This window comes from Heloderma suspectum, chromosome 2, assembly GCF_057233095.1.
Source record: "Heloderma suspectum isolate Gila_16-S chromosome 2, 16-S_ref, whole genome shotgun sequence".
NCBI lineage: Eukaryota > Metazoa > Chordata > Lepidosauria > Squamata > Helodermatidae > Heloderma > Heloderma suspectum.
The window spans coordinates 47419128-47433751 of NC_139459.1; the positions used below are offsets into that span (position 1 = coordinate 47419128).

Genomic DNA, 14624 nt, shown 5'->3' on the forward strand with positions numbered 1-14624 from the left:
GCATCAGGGTCTTTTCCAGAGAGTTTTCTCTTCACATTAGGTGGCCAAAATATTTGAGCTTCAGCTTCAGTATCTGTCCTTCCAATGAGCACTCAGGGTTGATTTCCTTTAGGATGGACTGATTGGACCTCCTTGCAGTCCAGGGGACTCGTAAGAGTCTTTTCCAGCACCACAGTTCGAAAGCATCCATTCTTCGGTGCTCAGCCTTCCTTATAGTCCAGCTCTCACAGCCATACGTTGCTACCGGGAAAACCATAGCTTTGATTATACAGACCTTTGTCGGCAAGGTGATGTCTCTGCTACTTACTACGCTGTCTAGGTTTGCCATAGCTTTCCTCCCAAGGAGCAAGCGTCTTTTAATTTCATGGCTACAGTCACCATCTGCGGTGATCTTGGAGCCCAAGAAAATACGATCTGTCACTGCTTCCATTTCTTCCCCTTCTATATGCCAGGAAGTGATGGGGCCAGATGCCATGATCTTAGTTTTTTTAATGTTGAGTTTCAAACCAACTTTTGCACTCTCCACTTTCACCCTCAACAAGAGGCTCTTTAGATCTTCTTCGCTTTCTGCCATTAGGGTGGTATCATCTGTGTATCTGAGGTTGTTGATAATTCTCCTGGCAATCTTAATTCCGACCTGTGATTCATCCAACCTGGTGTTTCTCATGATGTACTCTGCATATAAGTTAAATAAGCAGGGCGACAATATGCAGCCTTGTCGTACTCCTTTCCCAATTTTGAACCACTCGGTTGTTCCATGTCTGGTTCTTACTGTTGCTTCTTGGCCCTCGTAAAGGTTTCTCAGGAGACAGGTAAGGTGGTCTGGTACTCCCATCTCTTTAAGAATTTGCCACAGTTTGTTGTGATCCACACAATCAAAGGCTTTAGCATAGTCAATGAAGCAGAAATAGACGTTTTTCTGGAATTCTCTTGCTTTCTCCATGATCCAGCGAATGTTGGCGATTTGATCTCTAGTTCCTCTGCCTCTTCAAAACCCAGCTTGTGCTTCCGGTAGTTCTTGGTTCACATACTGCTGAAGCCTAGCTTGTAGGATTTTGAGCATCACCTTGCTGGCATGTGAAATGAGCACAATTGTACAGTAGTTTGAACACTCTTTGGCGTTGCCCTTCTTTGGAATTGGAATGTAAACTGACCTTTTCCAGTCTTGTGGCCACTGTTGAGTGTTCCAAATTTATTGGCATATTGAGTGCAGCACTTTGATAGCATCATCTTTTAGGATTTTAAATAGCTCAGCTGGAATACTGTCATCTCCGCTAGCTTTGTTGTTAGTCATGCTTCCTAAGGCCCACTTGACTTCACTCTCTAGGATGAATAAGCAAAATACAGTAAAGCAAATACTACACTGAAATATAATAAAGAATAATATTGCTTTTATAGTTTTAAGATAGTTTTGGAATGTGCTGCAAAATGTTTGGTTTTCACATTTACAAAAGCAGTTAAAAAAATTGCACTCCATAATCCAGTGCTGCTTTACAAGAATAACAAGTATGATGCTGTATTGGTGTCCTAAAAAACAGAACAAGACATTTATGGTGTGTCAAAATAAAAAAGTTTTGTATAGCTTAATTTTCTACTACATAGCTTTCAAATTTTTCTAAGCAAGAGCTAAGACTGGAAATTCATATCTGAGATGTTTTTAGTAGCCCCCTTGAGAAGTGGTCAGATAGCACTCCATACTTGTATAGAATAATAGCAGGTGAGATATGCATTAAATATTTACCTGTAATAAAACATCTGATCATATTGTTTGCCTTCTTAATAAAGATATCAGTGCTATGATTGAATTACCAAAAAATTGTGTGGCAGCAGCAGTTGGCAAAGAATTGAGTGAGTATTGCTTTAATATTGAAAATATTTGAATTTTATTAACATCTGTAGATGTTAGATGTGTTTCATATGTTTTAGAATGATAGAAAACATGTCTTGTATCTACTTATAGCCAGGGTGGGATCCAAAGATCTGCACAAAATCTTACCTGAGGTTACTTTGCTTCCTGCCATTTGTCACAAAGTGAGTTGTATTTTTCCTCCAAAGCAGGATATGGCATGTAGGTGGAGAGAGACAGTCCTTGAAGTAATTGCAAGTAGAAGGCAGATATTTTTGTAACAACATAATAGATAAACAGTATCATAACAATAGCTTATGTTTCAGGTTTATAAACATTTTTTTCTTAATTTCTCATCCCATAACACACTGTTCCAGTTTAGAAATAATAAATCTTGCAGGGGCAAGGAATGTACCACCTATGCCACCAATCAGGTGACCAGTGGCCTCAGAGGTGCCAGTGCTGATCATATTCTGTATCAGAACTTTATTAGTCTCCTCTGCTTGCAGATAAATCACTCATTTAGGTGGCGAGCGACAATAGAAATGAACCCTAAATGAAAACCTTGTAAAAACCACAAAAGCATGAAGGGACAATGCCGTCCCCCTTCAGCTCAGTAAGCATTCTTGATAGCTACAGAATGTTGAATGTCAACTGGAAAAGAAAAAATAGAAAACTGTTAGGAGGAGGGGTAGAGTAGAGTACTCTGGAAGAAGGGATGGCTGGCTGGCTAGAACCCTGAATGAAGCACTCCTGTTAGGAGGTGAGGATACACTACAACTTCTGTTGCAGGACCCATTTTTATGTGTTATTCTCATAAGTGTGAAGATAGTTTTTTAGAAATGTTGTTCACCTCTCCCTTGTAAGTAATTCTTAGACTGAAAACTTCCAGAGATGGAACTGAATGGGATGTCTTTGAAGTGAAACGCCTTCTCGACCATCAAGATAATATTGTGTCGTTGGTCAGTGTCAGTGGTAAGACTGACGCCAATTTCATTGTTAGTAATTACTGGTGTATTGTTGCTTACAAATGTTCTTCTGTTGCTTCCCTGTGGTTTTTGTTTTGTTTAAAAAGCTACCTTGTTGATTTGTATTAAACCATTTTTTGGCATCTTGTAATATTAGATGTGCCTGCATTTAAAATAACTTAGTGTGAAACTACTTTCCTTTAATATATTTACTATAATAGCAATCATGCGCAAATAAAGTTTTCTGATTTCAGTTAAACTTATACCTAGCTTTGACTTGATGGAATGAAACCTGAAATGCCTTCCTTGCTTTTTTTTTTTTTAATCATGTTTGTTACGTTACATTTTTATCACACCTTTCTTCCAAGGAGTTCTGTGTGATGTTCATGTTTCTCCACATGAGAAACATCTGAAGTACATTTGAGTTAGGCTGGGCTGAGAAATGATGACTGACTGAAGATCACCTGGTGAGGTTCATGGCAGAGTAGGTATTTTAACCTGGGTCTCAACAGTCCTAGTCTAACCACTGCACCATAATGACTCTCTTAGTGTTAAGGTCTATATAGCACAATTCATAACCTTAATCTAGAAGAGCAAATCCATGTGTGAAAGTAGGGTTCCACCACCACTTTGAGGTTGGTGCCATATGGTACCCATTAGCAGGCCATCACCAGGCCATCAAGGGTTACCAGGTGGCAGTTATTAGTCTATGGTAATAGAATGTTGCACTCATGTCCTGCTTGTGGGCTTCCCAGAAGCAGCTGATTGGCCACTGTGTAAAGAGAATACTTGACTAGATAGGCCTTTGGTCTGATTAAGCATGGCTCTTCTGTTCTTATGAATATTCCATGCCTCTTCTGGTAAGTTCATAGAGCCAAATGAAATGTGGTTCTCTCCCATCCCTTTTTAAACACTGCTATTTAGTGTTTAAACACAGTACACAGACAGTAAAGTTAACACTTTTTAGCACAATCCACTGAGAAGGTCTTCTGCAGGTTTCCTATTGAAATGAAAGGAAACTATGAAATTCTCATTCATTTTACTTAGATTTCCACAAAGTAGTTTTTCAGTGGATTTTGCTGTTTTTAAAACATTTTTATATGTCTTCATCATACATGGTACATCATATACAGTCAACTGTGCATTGACTTCTAATGTTTTGATTAACTTCAGAACCTTCTTGAACTTAGAATTGGTTGTTATTTATGGGAGTGCTAATATTTTTGGTACCTAGATTTGACTTTTGCGACTGGCTCTCATGTGGGTGAGCTGATAGTCTGGGATTCATTGGACTGGACAATGCAAGCATATAAACACAATTGGGATGCATCTCTTCATGTGGATCCACAACAAGAAATAAAATTATCACACAGCCAAAATGAAGTGTCCATTCAGCATTTAGCTTCTGATAAGGAGGTAAAAACTTAAACTATAAAGACCTATAAACTACCTTTACTCCTATGTCTCTGGTTAGTAAATGCTTATTTAATATGTACTTGGGATTTATTTTGTATTCAGTCATTCAGCTTATTCACATCCCAACCAGAAATGCTGTCCTGAGCAAAAGGCTAGTTTGCAAAGCTTGTCTTTGGCTTGCAAAATTCAGTAAGCCCCGGCAGGCACAATCCAATGGAAATCTCTCCTGTGAAAGGCCCATTAAATGATTGCAGAATTTCAGTTCATTTCAGAACTGAAATGGAGTGTGCGTCAGGGTCTTCTGTGCCATGCATTGAACAGGATAGGATGAGTATCATGCCATGGCTGCCAAATGTGCAGTGCTGTATTCTTCACAGAAGTAATGCATTCTTATTAAGTGAGTGATTCCCAAATTAGTAATAGTGAGGTAGATATTTTGTGTAGGATAGGATTATGCCAGATGTAATTCCTGAGCAAGATTCCTCAGTTTTTGTTTGCTCTCTCATTAATGAAAAGTTTGACAAGCACTGTAAGATCCCTTTTGTTTCTTGTTGCTCAAAATCCACGGTAATCATAATTACTAGTAATCTTAAATTCAAGCGTACATTACTACTTCAGTATAAATCATTCCAATGAATTCAGAATTGTCTGAGTGCCAATATTCTGAGTCCCAGAGCATGGTTTGAGGGTACATGATTCAGCTCCTTGCTGAAGTTAAGCAGGCCTGGTTCTGGTTATACTTGGATGGGACACTGCCTGAGAATCCTATGTATGTGGCCTCAAGTTCCATGATGGAAGAAAAGCTTATAAGGGTACTAAATACATAGAATAAATGAAACTGGGCCACCTAGAAATAAGATAGTAGTTTCTACATGCTCCCATTACAACAGTTCCAAACAGGTCCCAGTTTCACTAATTTTTTTAATGCACTAAAAGTGGAAGCATCAGAAAGCACCATACTTAATATTGGTCAATTTCTCGCCCTCAACCTTTCCAGCATGATTGGGAGCTCCCTAAATATGCAGAAGTACATATGTTTGTAAATTAAAAGATTTTTAAAAAACAAAACAAAACTGAAATTTCCTGTCAAGGACCTATGAGCTTCCAGGATATACAGGCTGCCAGTTTTTTGGCGGGGGGAGAGGGAATTTTCTTGCTCTACAACCTATAGTAACTATCATGTGGAAGGGGGATTAGGATTGGGGGGAATGTATGCTGTGAAGGTAAATTCCCCACTCTGCATTATTCCATCTCCAGGAAACTGCCCCCCCCCCCTTATAGGTATAAAATGCTTGTGTTTGGGGCTGGTAGTCCCAAAACAGAGCCCTCTAGTCTAATGGAACATAGGAAAATGCTTTCTGCTAAGTCATAATATTTGTCCATCTAGCCTAGTATAGTTGACTTTGTGGAAATCTTCCACATCATCTGCTTCCTGATCTTTTTAGCGGCCTCAGGAAGTGATAAAAAAAATCAGTTGTCCTGCCTTTCTCTACAAGGTCTGAGCAGAATGACAAGGCTTCTGTTTCAGGTTGGCTGGAGTCCTGAAAGAGGAGGCTGAGGATATACTCAACTGTAACACCCACTTGTATACCTTAAAATTGTGTTAGGAAATTTTATAGTATTTGTAGACTGCATTTCTGCCCATAGGGGCCCTCAAAGTAGCTCACAACTTTAAAACAATATCATAAACTAACAATAGCATATACATATAAGCCATGATAAAAACCAGTAAAAGGAAATCTGTTAGAATGCAGCCAGCAACTGGGGTCCAGGATAAAACTGAACACAACAGCCAGCAAAGGCCTGCCAGAACAAGGTTTTTACAAATCTAGAAACTTTGAAAATGGTTTGGGATGAAAATAACTGCTTGTGCTTTATGGCTTATTGGATGTTACTAACTGTCATAGTATAGTATTTATATGAATGGAGGCATAATGCAAAAATATTTTAGTCATTATAGTGGTAATTACACTTTAAAGAGCTATGTACCTCTAACATAGTCATTTGGACTGAAAGATAACAATGTCACAATCCTACTGGAAATCTGTTACACAAAGTAATATGCCTGCTTTGTTAAGATGTTCTATTTAATTTTCTTTCCAGTGTGTGTTTGCTGCTGTTGGAAAGGGCATATACGTGTATAACCTTCAGATGAAGCATGTGATTGCCTTCCAGAAGACTGCTCATGACTCCACTGTCCTGCATATTACAAAAGTTCCAAACAGGTACAAGTTACATTTATTTATTTTATTTTATTTTATTTAAAATATTTCTATCCCGCCCTATATCATTAAGATCTCAGGGCAGCGTACAGATAAAATCAATTTAAATAGTTCTTGTTGTTCAGTCGTTCAGTCGTGTCCCACTCTTCGTGACCCCATGGACCATAGCACGCCAGGCCTTCCTGTCCTGCGCTCTCTCCCAGAGTGTGCTCAAGTTCATATTCATTGCATCGGTGATGCTGTCTAGCCATCTCATCCTCTGCCGTCCCCTTCTCCTTTTGCCTTCAGTCTTTCCCAGCATCAGGGTCTTTTCCAGAGAGTTTTCTCTTCGCATTAGGTGGCCAAAATATTGGAGCTTCAGCTTCAGTATCTGTCCTTCCAATGAGCACTCAGGGTTGATTTCCTTTAGTATGGACTGATTTGACCTCCTTGCAGTCCAGGGGACTCGTAAGAGTCTTCTCCAGCACCACAGTTCGAAAGCATCAATTCTTTGGCGCTCAGCCTTCCTTATAGTCCAGCTTTCACAGCCATACATTACTACTGGGAAAACCATAGCTTTGATTAGACGGACCTTTGTCGGCAAGGTGATGTCTCTGCTTCTTACTATGCTGTCTAGGTTTGCCATAGCTTTCCTCCCAAGGAGCAAGCGTCTTTTAATTTCATGGCTACAGTCACCGTCTGCAATGATCTTGGAGCCCAAGAAAGTAAAATCTGTCACTGCTTCCATTTCTTCCCCATTTCATTTCTATTTAAATAGTTCAAAATTAATTTGAACTATTTAAATTAATTTAAATAGTAAAAAGGTAAAAGGTAAAGGTGTCCCCAACCAGTCGTGTCCGACTCTAGGGTGCGGTGCTCATCCCCGTTTCTAAGCCGAAGAGCCAGCGCTGTCCGAAGACGCTTCCGTGGTCATGTGGCCGGCATGACTGAACACCGAGGTGCACGGAACGCTGTTACCTTTCCCGCCAAGGCGGTACCTATTTATCTACTTGCAATTTCTTGCTTTCCAACTGCTAGGTTGGCAGAAGCTGGGAATGAAGACGGGAGCTCACTCCATCACGCAGCACTCGGGTCTCGAACTGCTGACCTGCCGACCTTCCAGTCTGCAGTTCAGCGTCTTAACCACTATAATTTAAATAGTATAAAACAATAAATAAACACCTAAAAACATACTAAACTATTAAACAAGCTAAAACCAGTTAAAATCTAAAACAATAAAACAGTTAAAACAATGTGCTAGGGAATGCATTTAGCCCTCAAAGGTTTTGGTAAAAAGCCATGTTTTTCCTTGGCGCCAAAACAAGACCAATTTCTGCGCCAATTGGGCCTCCAAGGGGAGGGCATTCCACAACTGGGGTGCCAGAGCAGAGAAGGCCCTCTCCCACGTCTCACCATAGTGTATGTCTTGTACTGGTGGGATCAGAGGAGAGCCCCTCCAACAGATCTCAGTTCTTGGACAGGCATATATAGGGAGAAGTGCTCCCTCAAATATTGAGGTCCCAAGCCGCTTAGGGCTTTAAATGTCATCACCAAAACCTTGAATTCTGACTGGAAGCGTATTGGCAGCCAGTGCAATTCCTTTAAAACTGGTGTTATAGGATTTTAATGAGGTGTTCCAGTCAAGCAGTCTAGCTGCTGCATTTTGCACTAGCTGCAACTTCCAAGTTGACTTCAAGGGCAGCCCCACGTAAAGTGCATTGCAATAGTCTAATTGGGAAGTTCTCAGCACATGTACTACTGCGCCTAGGTTATCCCTGTCCAGGAAAGGCCGTAGCTGGCAGATCATCTGAAGCTGGCCCCAAGTACTCCAGGCCACGGAGTCCACCTGGGGCTCCAGTGACAGGGGTAGATCTAGGAGTACTCCCATGCTACGCACCTGCTCTTTCAGGGGGAGTGCAACCCCGTCCTGGACAGGTCGCTTACCCATTTCCCAGACTCGGGAACCACCAATCCACAGAGCTTCTGTCTTGTCAGCATTTAGCTTCAGTTTATTGGCCCTCATCCAGCCCATTATAGCCTCCAGGCACTGGTCCAGCACCTTCACCATGTCAGCCGACTCTGACAACAAGGAGAAATAGAGCTGAATATCATCAGCATAGTGGTGACACCCCACCCCAAAACTCCTAATGGCCTCTCCCAACGGCTTCATATAGATATTGAATAGCATGGGGGACAGAATAGAACCCTGTGGCACCCCACAGCTTAATAGCCATGGGGTAGAACAGGAATCCCCCAATACCACTCTCTGGAATCAGCCCTGCAGGTAGGAGTGGAACCACTGTAACACAGTGCCCCCAACTCCCATCCTGCAGAGCCTATCCAGTAAGACATCATGATCAATGGTGTCAAAAGCTGCTGAGAGATCCAGGAAGATCAGGGTAGCACTCCCCCTGTCTTTCACCCGGAGCAGGTCATCAGTCAGAGCAACCAAGGCCCTTTCAGTGCTGTATCCTGGCTTGAAACCAGACTGAAATGGGTCCAGATAATCAGTTTCTTCCAAAAACGTCTGAAGCTGCCCAGCCACCACATGCTCAAGAATTTCAAGCATTTAATATTTCATGCACTGAAAGTGTAAGCAGCAGAAAGATGAAATGGGCTGTACTTAATTTTTATCCATTTCAACCTTCAACCTTTCCTTACAAAATATTCCAGCCGCTTAATGCCCTTGTCATATTTAGCTCTGCTGACAGCATGATAAACTCTTTAGCCTGAACTGCCCTTTTTGAAATGGAGATAATTTCTAAAAAATACACTACTGTGATTTTGATGGACAGTTGCTAAAAACGATTATGCTCACTAAATAAATGACCTGTTTTGCACGTAATGACAACCCATCAGTTTAAAAACTGATGGGATGTCATGCACAAATGGGGATGAGCGGGCACGCTGTCTGCAGTGCGTTTGCCTCTTTCGCTTTTATTGCACATCCCATGATTGGCCCCTTCGTAGGTTGTGGAGTGTGGCACGCGAACCTGGACAACCCCTAAACAACCCATGGGTTGTTGTTGGGTTAACTGCTGGATTGTTTAGCTCCTAAACTTCTGCCTAACTCCACAACCTATGAAGTAGCCAGTCGTGGGTAATGGGGTAAAAGGGGAAGAGGCGTGCATGCAGCAGGCCACATGTCTGCTCATGCATGACAACCCATCAGTTTTTTAATTGATGGGTTGTCGTTATGTGCAAACAGGCTCATTGGGTTGGATCCAAGCTTAGTCTGGATTTAACTCATTGTATTTTCTGAGCATAATGTGCAGAAGTATTATTTGACTGTTTCTGAAGAGGTAAGTTCATATAAATGTAACATCAGTCCTTTTGTCAGTATCTGATATGTATTTGTCAGTATCTGATATGACTACATTTTTTATAATGAAGATTATGGACATCTAATTGTCTTTTATGTTTTTTAAGTGCAGTTATTTAGACATAATGGTTGGATCATGATTTAGTCATACTTAGAGTAGACCCATTGAAATAAATGGGACTGACGTTAGTTAAAGAAACTTTTAGCCAGCACTAAAACCCTCTCTGCAGTGCCAGGTTCTGACTGGCCGTTGAAATGTCAAGAGAGAAGTGTCAAGACATGCATTCCAAAGCTTTGTTGCTGTCACAGAGAAAGTGCCACTCTATGCTGTTGCAGATCTCAGTTTTGTGAAAGCAAGATTATAGAGAAATGCCTCCCATGCCAATCAAAGGAATAGGAAGGACGATATGGAATGAGGCATGTCCAGGGATGGCGGAGAATTTCTCCCCGAATCTTCGGGGGCCGAGCGCCAACGCATTCGGCCCCCCGAAATCGGCGGTGAAATTCTCTGCCCCCCCCCGGGGATGGGACTTACCTTTGGCGAATGTCCCTCCCGGCGGCGGGTCCCGGCGGCGGTTCGTCAGCCTTTCGTCAGGGGCAGGGGCGGCATTACAAAGTTTAAAAAACAAAAAACAAAACCCGTGATAGGCTACGTAACGATTAACGTAGCCTATCACAGCTAGATTTCCAAAGTCAGCCGTGATAGGCTACGTAAATCGTTACGTAGCCTATCACGGGTGACTTTGAAAGAAAAAAAAAAGCACGTACGCAAATTTGCGTTCCTTATTTGGTCCCGGTAGTCTATGTAAAGATTTACGTAGACTACGCTGTAGTCTACGAAAATCTTTATGTAGACTACCGGGACCAAATAAGGAACGCAAATGGCGGCGCCCATAGGCCGCCGCCATTTGCGTACGCGCTTTTTTTTTTCTTCAAAATCACCTGTGATAGGCTACATAACGATTAACGTAGCCTATCACGGGTTTTGTTTTGTTTTTTTACACTTTGTTTCACTGCCGGGGAGACGGGGCGCTTCTCCCCGGCCTGAATTTCGGCCGGGCGAGGCAGGAAGCCTCCCCCCCCGGCCTGAATTTCGGCCAGGCGAGGCGGGACAGCTCCCCCCCTCGCCTGAACTTTGGGGGGAGAAGCAAAGCACCTCCCCCCCACCGCGAATCACCCCTGCGAAAAGGTAAGTGACTTTCGTACATCTCTAGGCATGTCTAAAGTGGGCCGGTGGCAGGCCATGAAGGCCTTAAAAGATAAATATAATCGGTAGCACTTTGAACTGGGTCCAGAAGCATATAGTCAGCTAGTGCGGTTGGGCCAAATAGGAGTGATGTTCTGTGCATCCCATCCTCTCCCTGTCAAGACATGAGCCACAGAATTGTGCACTAGCTGCAGCTTCTGAACCATTTTTAAAGAAAGCCATAGAGTGGGTTGCAGTAGTTAATATGTGAGGCATGGCTGTATCTCTGTTGGAGAGAAGCTGATAAAAGTGGCTCACAAGCCTAAGCTATCCCTGGCCACTGCAAGCATGTGAGAATCCAGCAGTAAGGTAGGGTCTAAGAGGACTCCTAGATCTTATCCTTCAGAGGGAGCATAAATCCATCCAGGACAGGCAAACCTTTTGATAGTGCCTGCCAAGGACACCTTGGCTGTCCATCCTGGTTTAAGTGGAGCTAGAGCTCAGAGAGGTATTCTGCCAAAGCCACACTTGATGGCAATTATGGAACCTTGATTTTGTGCAATTGTAGAAATATGCTTCTACACAGTGTTCCAGTAATACATACTTGATTTGGTTTTAACAGGCAATTAATCTCCTGTTCAGAAGATGGCAGTGTTCGCATATGGGAATTGCGAGAGAAACAGCAACTTACAGCTGAGCCGGTTCCATCAGGTCTGTATCCATAAAGTGAGGATATGTTTCATAAGAACTGAGGGGAGAAGTAATTGTAGATAGGACCATCTATGGAGATATCCATTTCCATGCATAACACTAAAGATGGCCTTCATTCTTTCTGCTATATTATTAGTATTTGTTAAAGTTGCTCAGAAAGCAAAAGAGAGCCATTTTAATTTGAATGTGCACCTAAAATATTTGATTTTATAACCAAATTACAGAAAAAGCAAAAAACTTAATATATTCTCGTCCAGACCACGTAACCTGACCTGTACAGTGCTGCTGTTGGCATACAACCTTGCATGATCATGACCGTTGAGTTGGTTTGATAAAAGCATCTTTTTGTTTGGAAGAGATATTTAATTTTCAGGCATTTTGGCTGGCAACTTTCTTAGGATGCCTGAACAGTAGCAAGAACAAATGCAAACAAGCAGCAGGTAACCTGATGCAGTCTGCTTGCAGGAAACTGATTTACTTCAGCTGGATATTCACCTACTGGATAATGTCTTTGAAGGCCAGACTTAAGACCAAGCAGAACAAGATCTCCCAGAGTATGTGACTTTGACACGCACTCCTTTAAGCATTTCTTTTAATGTAGCCTTAATTTTCCAGGTTTTTTCAGTATCTGGGGATTTGGAAGGACAAGCAAGCAAGCCAGTCACACAGCTAAAAAGGCACCAGAGAGCACCACTGTTTTCTCCTTGGATCTTACTGGGGATTTGATTGGGCATTCTTCAGCTGTGCAGGTTTGTTGGAACTGGCAGTAGGAAGTTATTGATGTGATTGTTCTGGTAATTGTGGGAAATGCTTCTCTTTAAAACAGGTGTAATTTAGAGCTGCAGGGATAGAAATAGATGAGAAGTCTAAGCTTTTGCCATGCTCAGATCTTAAGGAATGCAGTGACAGTGTTCTGTGGAAATGAAAGGCCCACCCTAGAAGGTACGGCTCTTTTAGGACATGAAAAGTCAGGGAAGATAATTATTTTCTTGGCTCAGGTGCTTCGTACTTGAAACTTCTGATTGTCCTAGGACCATTTCATATGTGACATTATTCTTACATTGGTGCAGGAAAAATATGTACCAAACGTGTATACGGTTATGTGTGCAACCACACCTGTATCTATTTTGTTGTGATTATGTTTGGAAGACGCAGCAAAACAACAACAACCCTGTAACAAAGTAGGTACTTGTTCGATTATCACCCATGATAGAACATAATGTTTTGCAGTTTTCCTTGCAGTTAAGTGGGATAAATTGTATGTGTAGAGTGGCTGTTAGGGTGTGGACACCCAGGTAGAACCCTTGATTCAGTCATTCACTGGGACTTGCCATTCTATTAAATACAAGCTGCCCCTCTATGAACAGAAGGCTCTTTCGGTTGCTGGAGGAAGCAAGGATGGAGCGGGGTAGTGATTTTTGGTTTCTTCCTCTGCAGCCCACAGTACCACTTCACACACTGTTCTGGAGGGCCCCCAACCCTCCAGAAGAGATTTTCAGAGTCACAGAGGACTGCAGAAGATGGGGAAATAAACGAAAATTGCCTCTCCATCTTCCACCCACAGGACCATCCAGTTGCCAAGTTCTCCTCCACACAGCTCTGGATCTGACTCAGTTGTCTTCAGCCATCTATCTGTCCATTAGCTGATGGAGTTCCATAGAATTTTACTATACATTTGCTTGCACAGAATTCCCAGCTATCCTATTGCTAGGCTTACAACACAGTTACAAGCTACTATATTGCTAGGCATAGCTGCTCTTTATTGGCTAGCTTTATTGGTAAATGCAGGCTTTACCGTAAAGGTAGCGTAAACAAAAAAGCACACAAACTTAACTGAAGTTAATCAAAATACACTAATTTGAAGTTAAGGAATGGTGTGTTGTTATTTATAGTTCTGATAAAACAGAATGAATAGCACACACCTTCCTGATTAAAATGTAGCATTGTTCATGTTACATATCAAACTACTTAAGCATGCATTTGTTGTTTATGATGCATTTAGTATGATGTAATATGATGCATTTCATATTGGAAGAACCATGCAACAGATTTTACATGTTCACTGAGGTTTTGGGCTTGTTTCATAAAAATCACTCCTTTAAAGAGGGCTTGCAGAACCAGGTTGTAATATGACAGGTTTCCTGTTCCCTTGAACGCACCTAAAGTCATTCCTTGGATCCTGGCCTTTACGTTCACCTTTTGAATCTGTCATTATTTTAAGATCAAATAGGAGTGTAGATGTTACTCTAAATTCTGTCTTACCTATTTTACTATTTGTACCTGTTGATGCTTCCTTTTGACCCTAGCCAGTTTACTCTGATGTTCATGATGATTCTTGGGGAACTTTAATATTATCCTGAGCTTACCATTTTGGAAATATTTGTTAACTGATACAATCAGTATTTTAATTGTGCTGAAAAGGTCTGATAGTTGAGTACATTATGTTGATGACATAGTTTTTATTGCAGATGTTCCTGTACTTCAACGAACATGGCCTGGCAACATGCTCTGCTGATCACCTCATTATTTTGTGGAAGAATGGAGAACGGGAGTCTAGATTGCGCAGCTTAATGTTATTTCATAAGTTAGAACAAAGTGAAGATGTGCAGCTTAGGATCTAAGATGACTTAATCAGGAATAAATGTATGGAATATGAGTGACTGAAATGTTATTTAAAGTCTCTGGTATTTAAAATAAATTTGTGCTTAATTTTGTTCTTGATTCTTTAAAAACCTCTTACAATTAAATAAGTTGTACATTCATTGAATTTGTTATTACTCTATAGAGGCAAAATAGTTTTGTACATTGAGACCAGAGTAGCCTGCATTACTAGTGGCAGTATATATTCTTTAAACTCCATGAAATAATGGTATTTGAGCAAATTAGAGAAGCCTATCTAAGGTTTTCCCAAAGAAATAGCATTTGATGAGAGATAGTGGGAGCAACTGGATGCTATTCCATCTTATAGATATGT

At 41.3% G+C, this 14624-nt stretch overlaps 1 protein-coding gene across 4 annotated transcripts in view; it reads left to right on the forward strand.

Annotated features, from left to right (window-relative positions):
• Window positions 1–14412, forward strand: part of WDR41 (WD repeat domain 41) — a 31217-nt gene extending 16805 nt beyond the window's left edge. The window contains exons 7-13 of one of the 4 annotated variants that reach the window (XM_084833406.1): window positions 1786–1848; window positions 2714–2821; window positions 4049–4230; window positions 6334–6455; window positions 11562–11650; window positions 12266–12399; window positions 13088–14412. In XM_084833406.1, the coding sequence (XP_084689532.1) occupies window positions 1786–1848; window positions 2714–2821; window positions 4049–4230; window positions 6334–6455; window positions 11562–11650; window positions 12266–12399; window positions 13088–13297 (908 nt within the window). In that variant the 3' untranslated portion in view covers window positions 13298–14412. The remainder of the gene's footprint in view (window positions 1–1785; window positions 1849–2713; window positions 2822–4048; window positions 4231–6333; window positions 6456–11561; window positions 11651–12265; window positions 12400–13087) is intronic. The other 3 variants (XM_084833407.1, XM_084833408.1, XM_084833409.1) reach the window with 3 other exon arrangements.
• The last annotated feature ends 212 nt before the right edge of the window (window positions 14413–14624 follow it).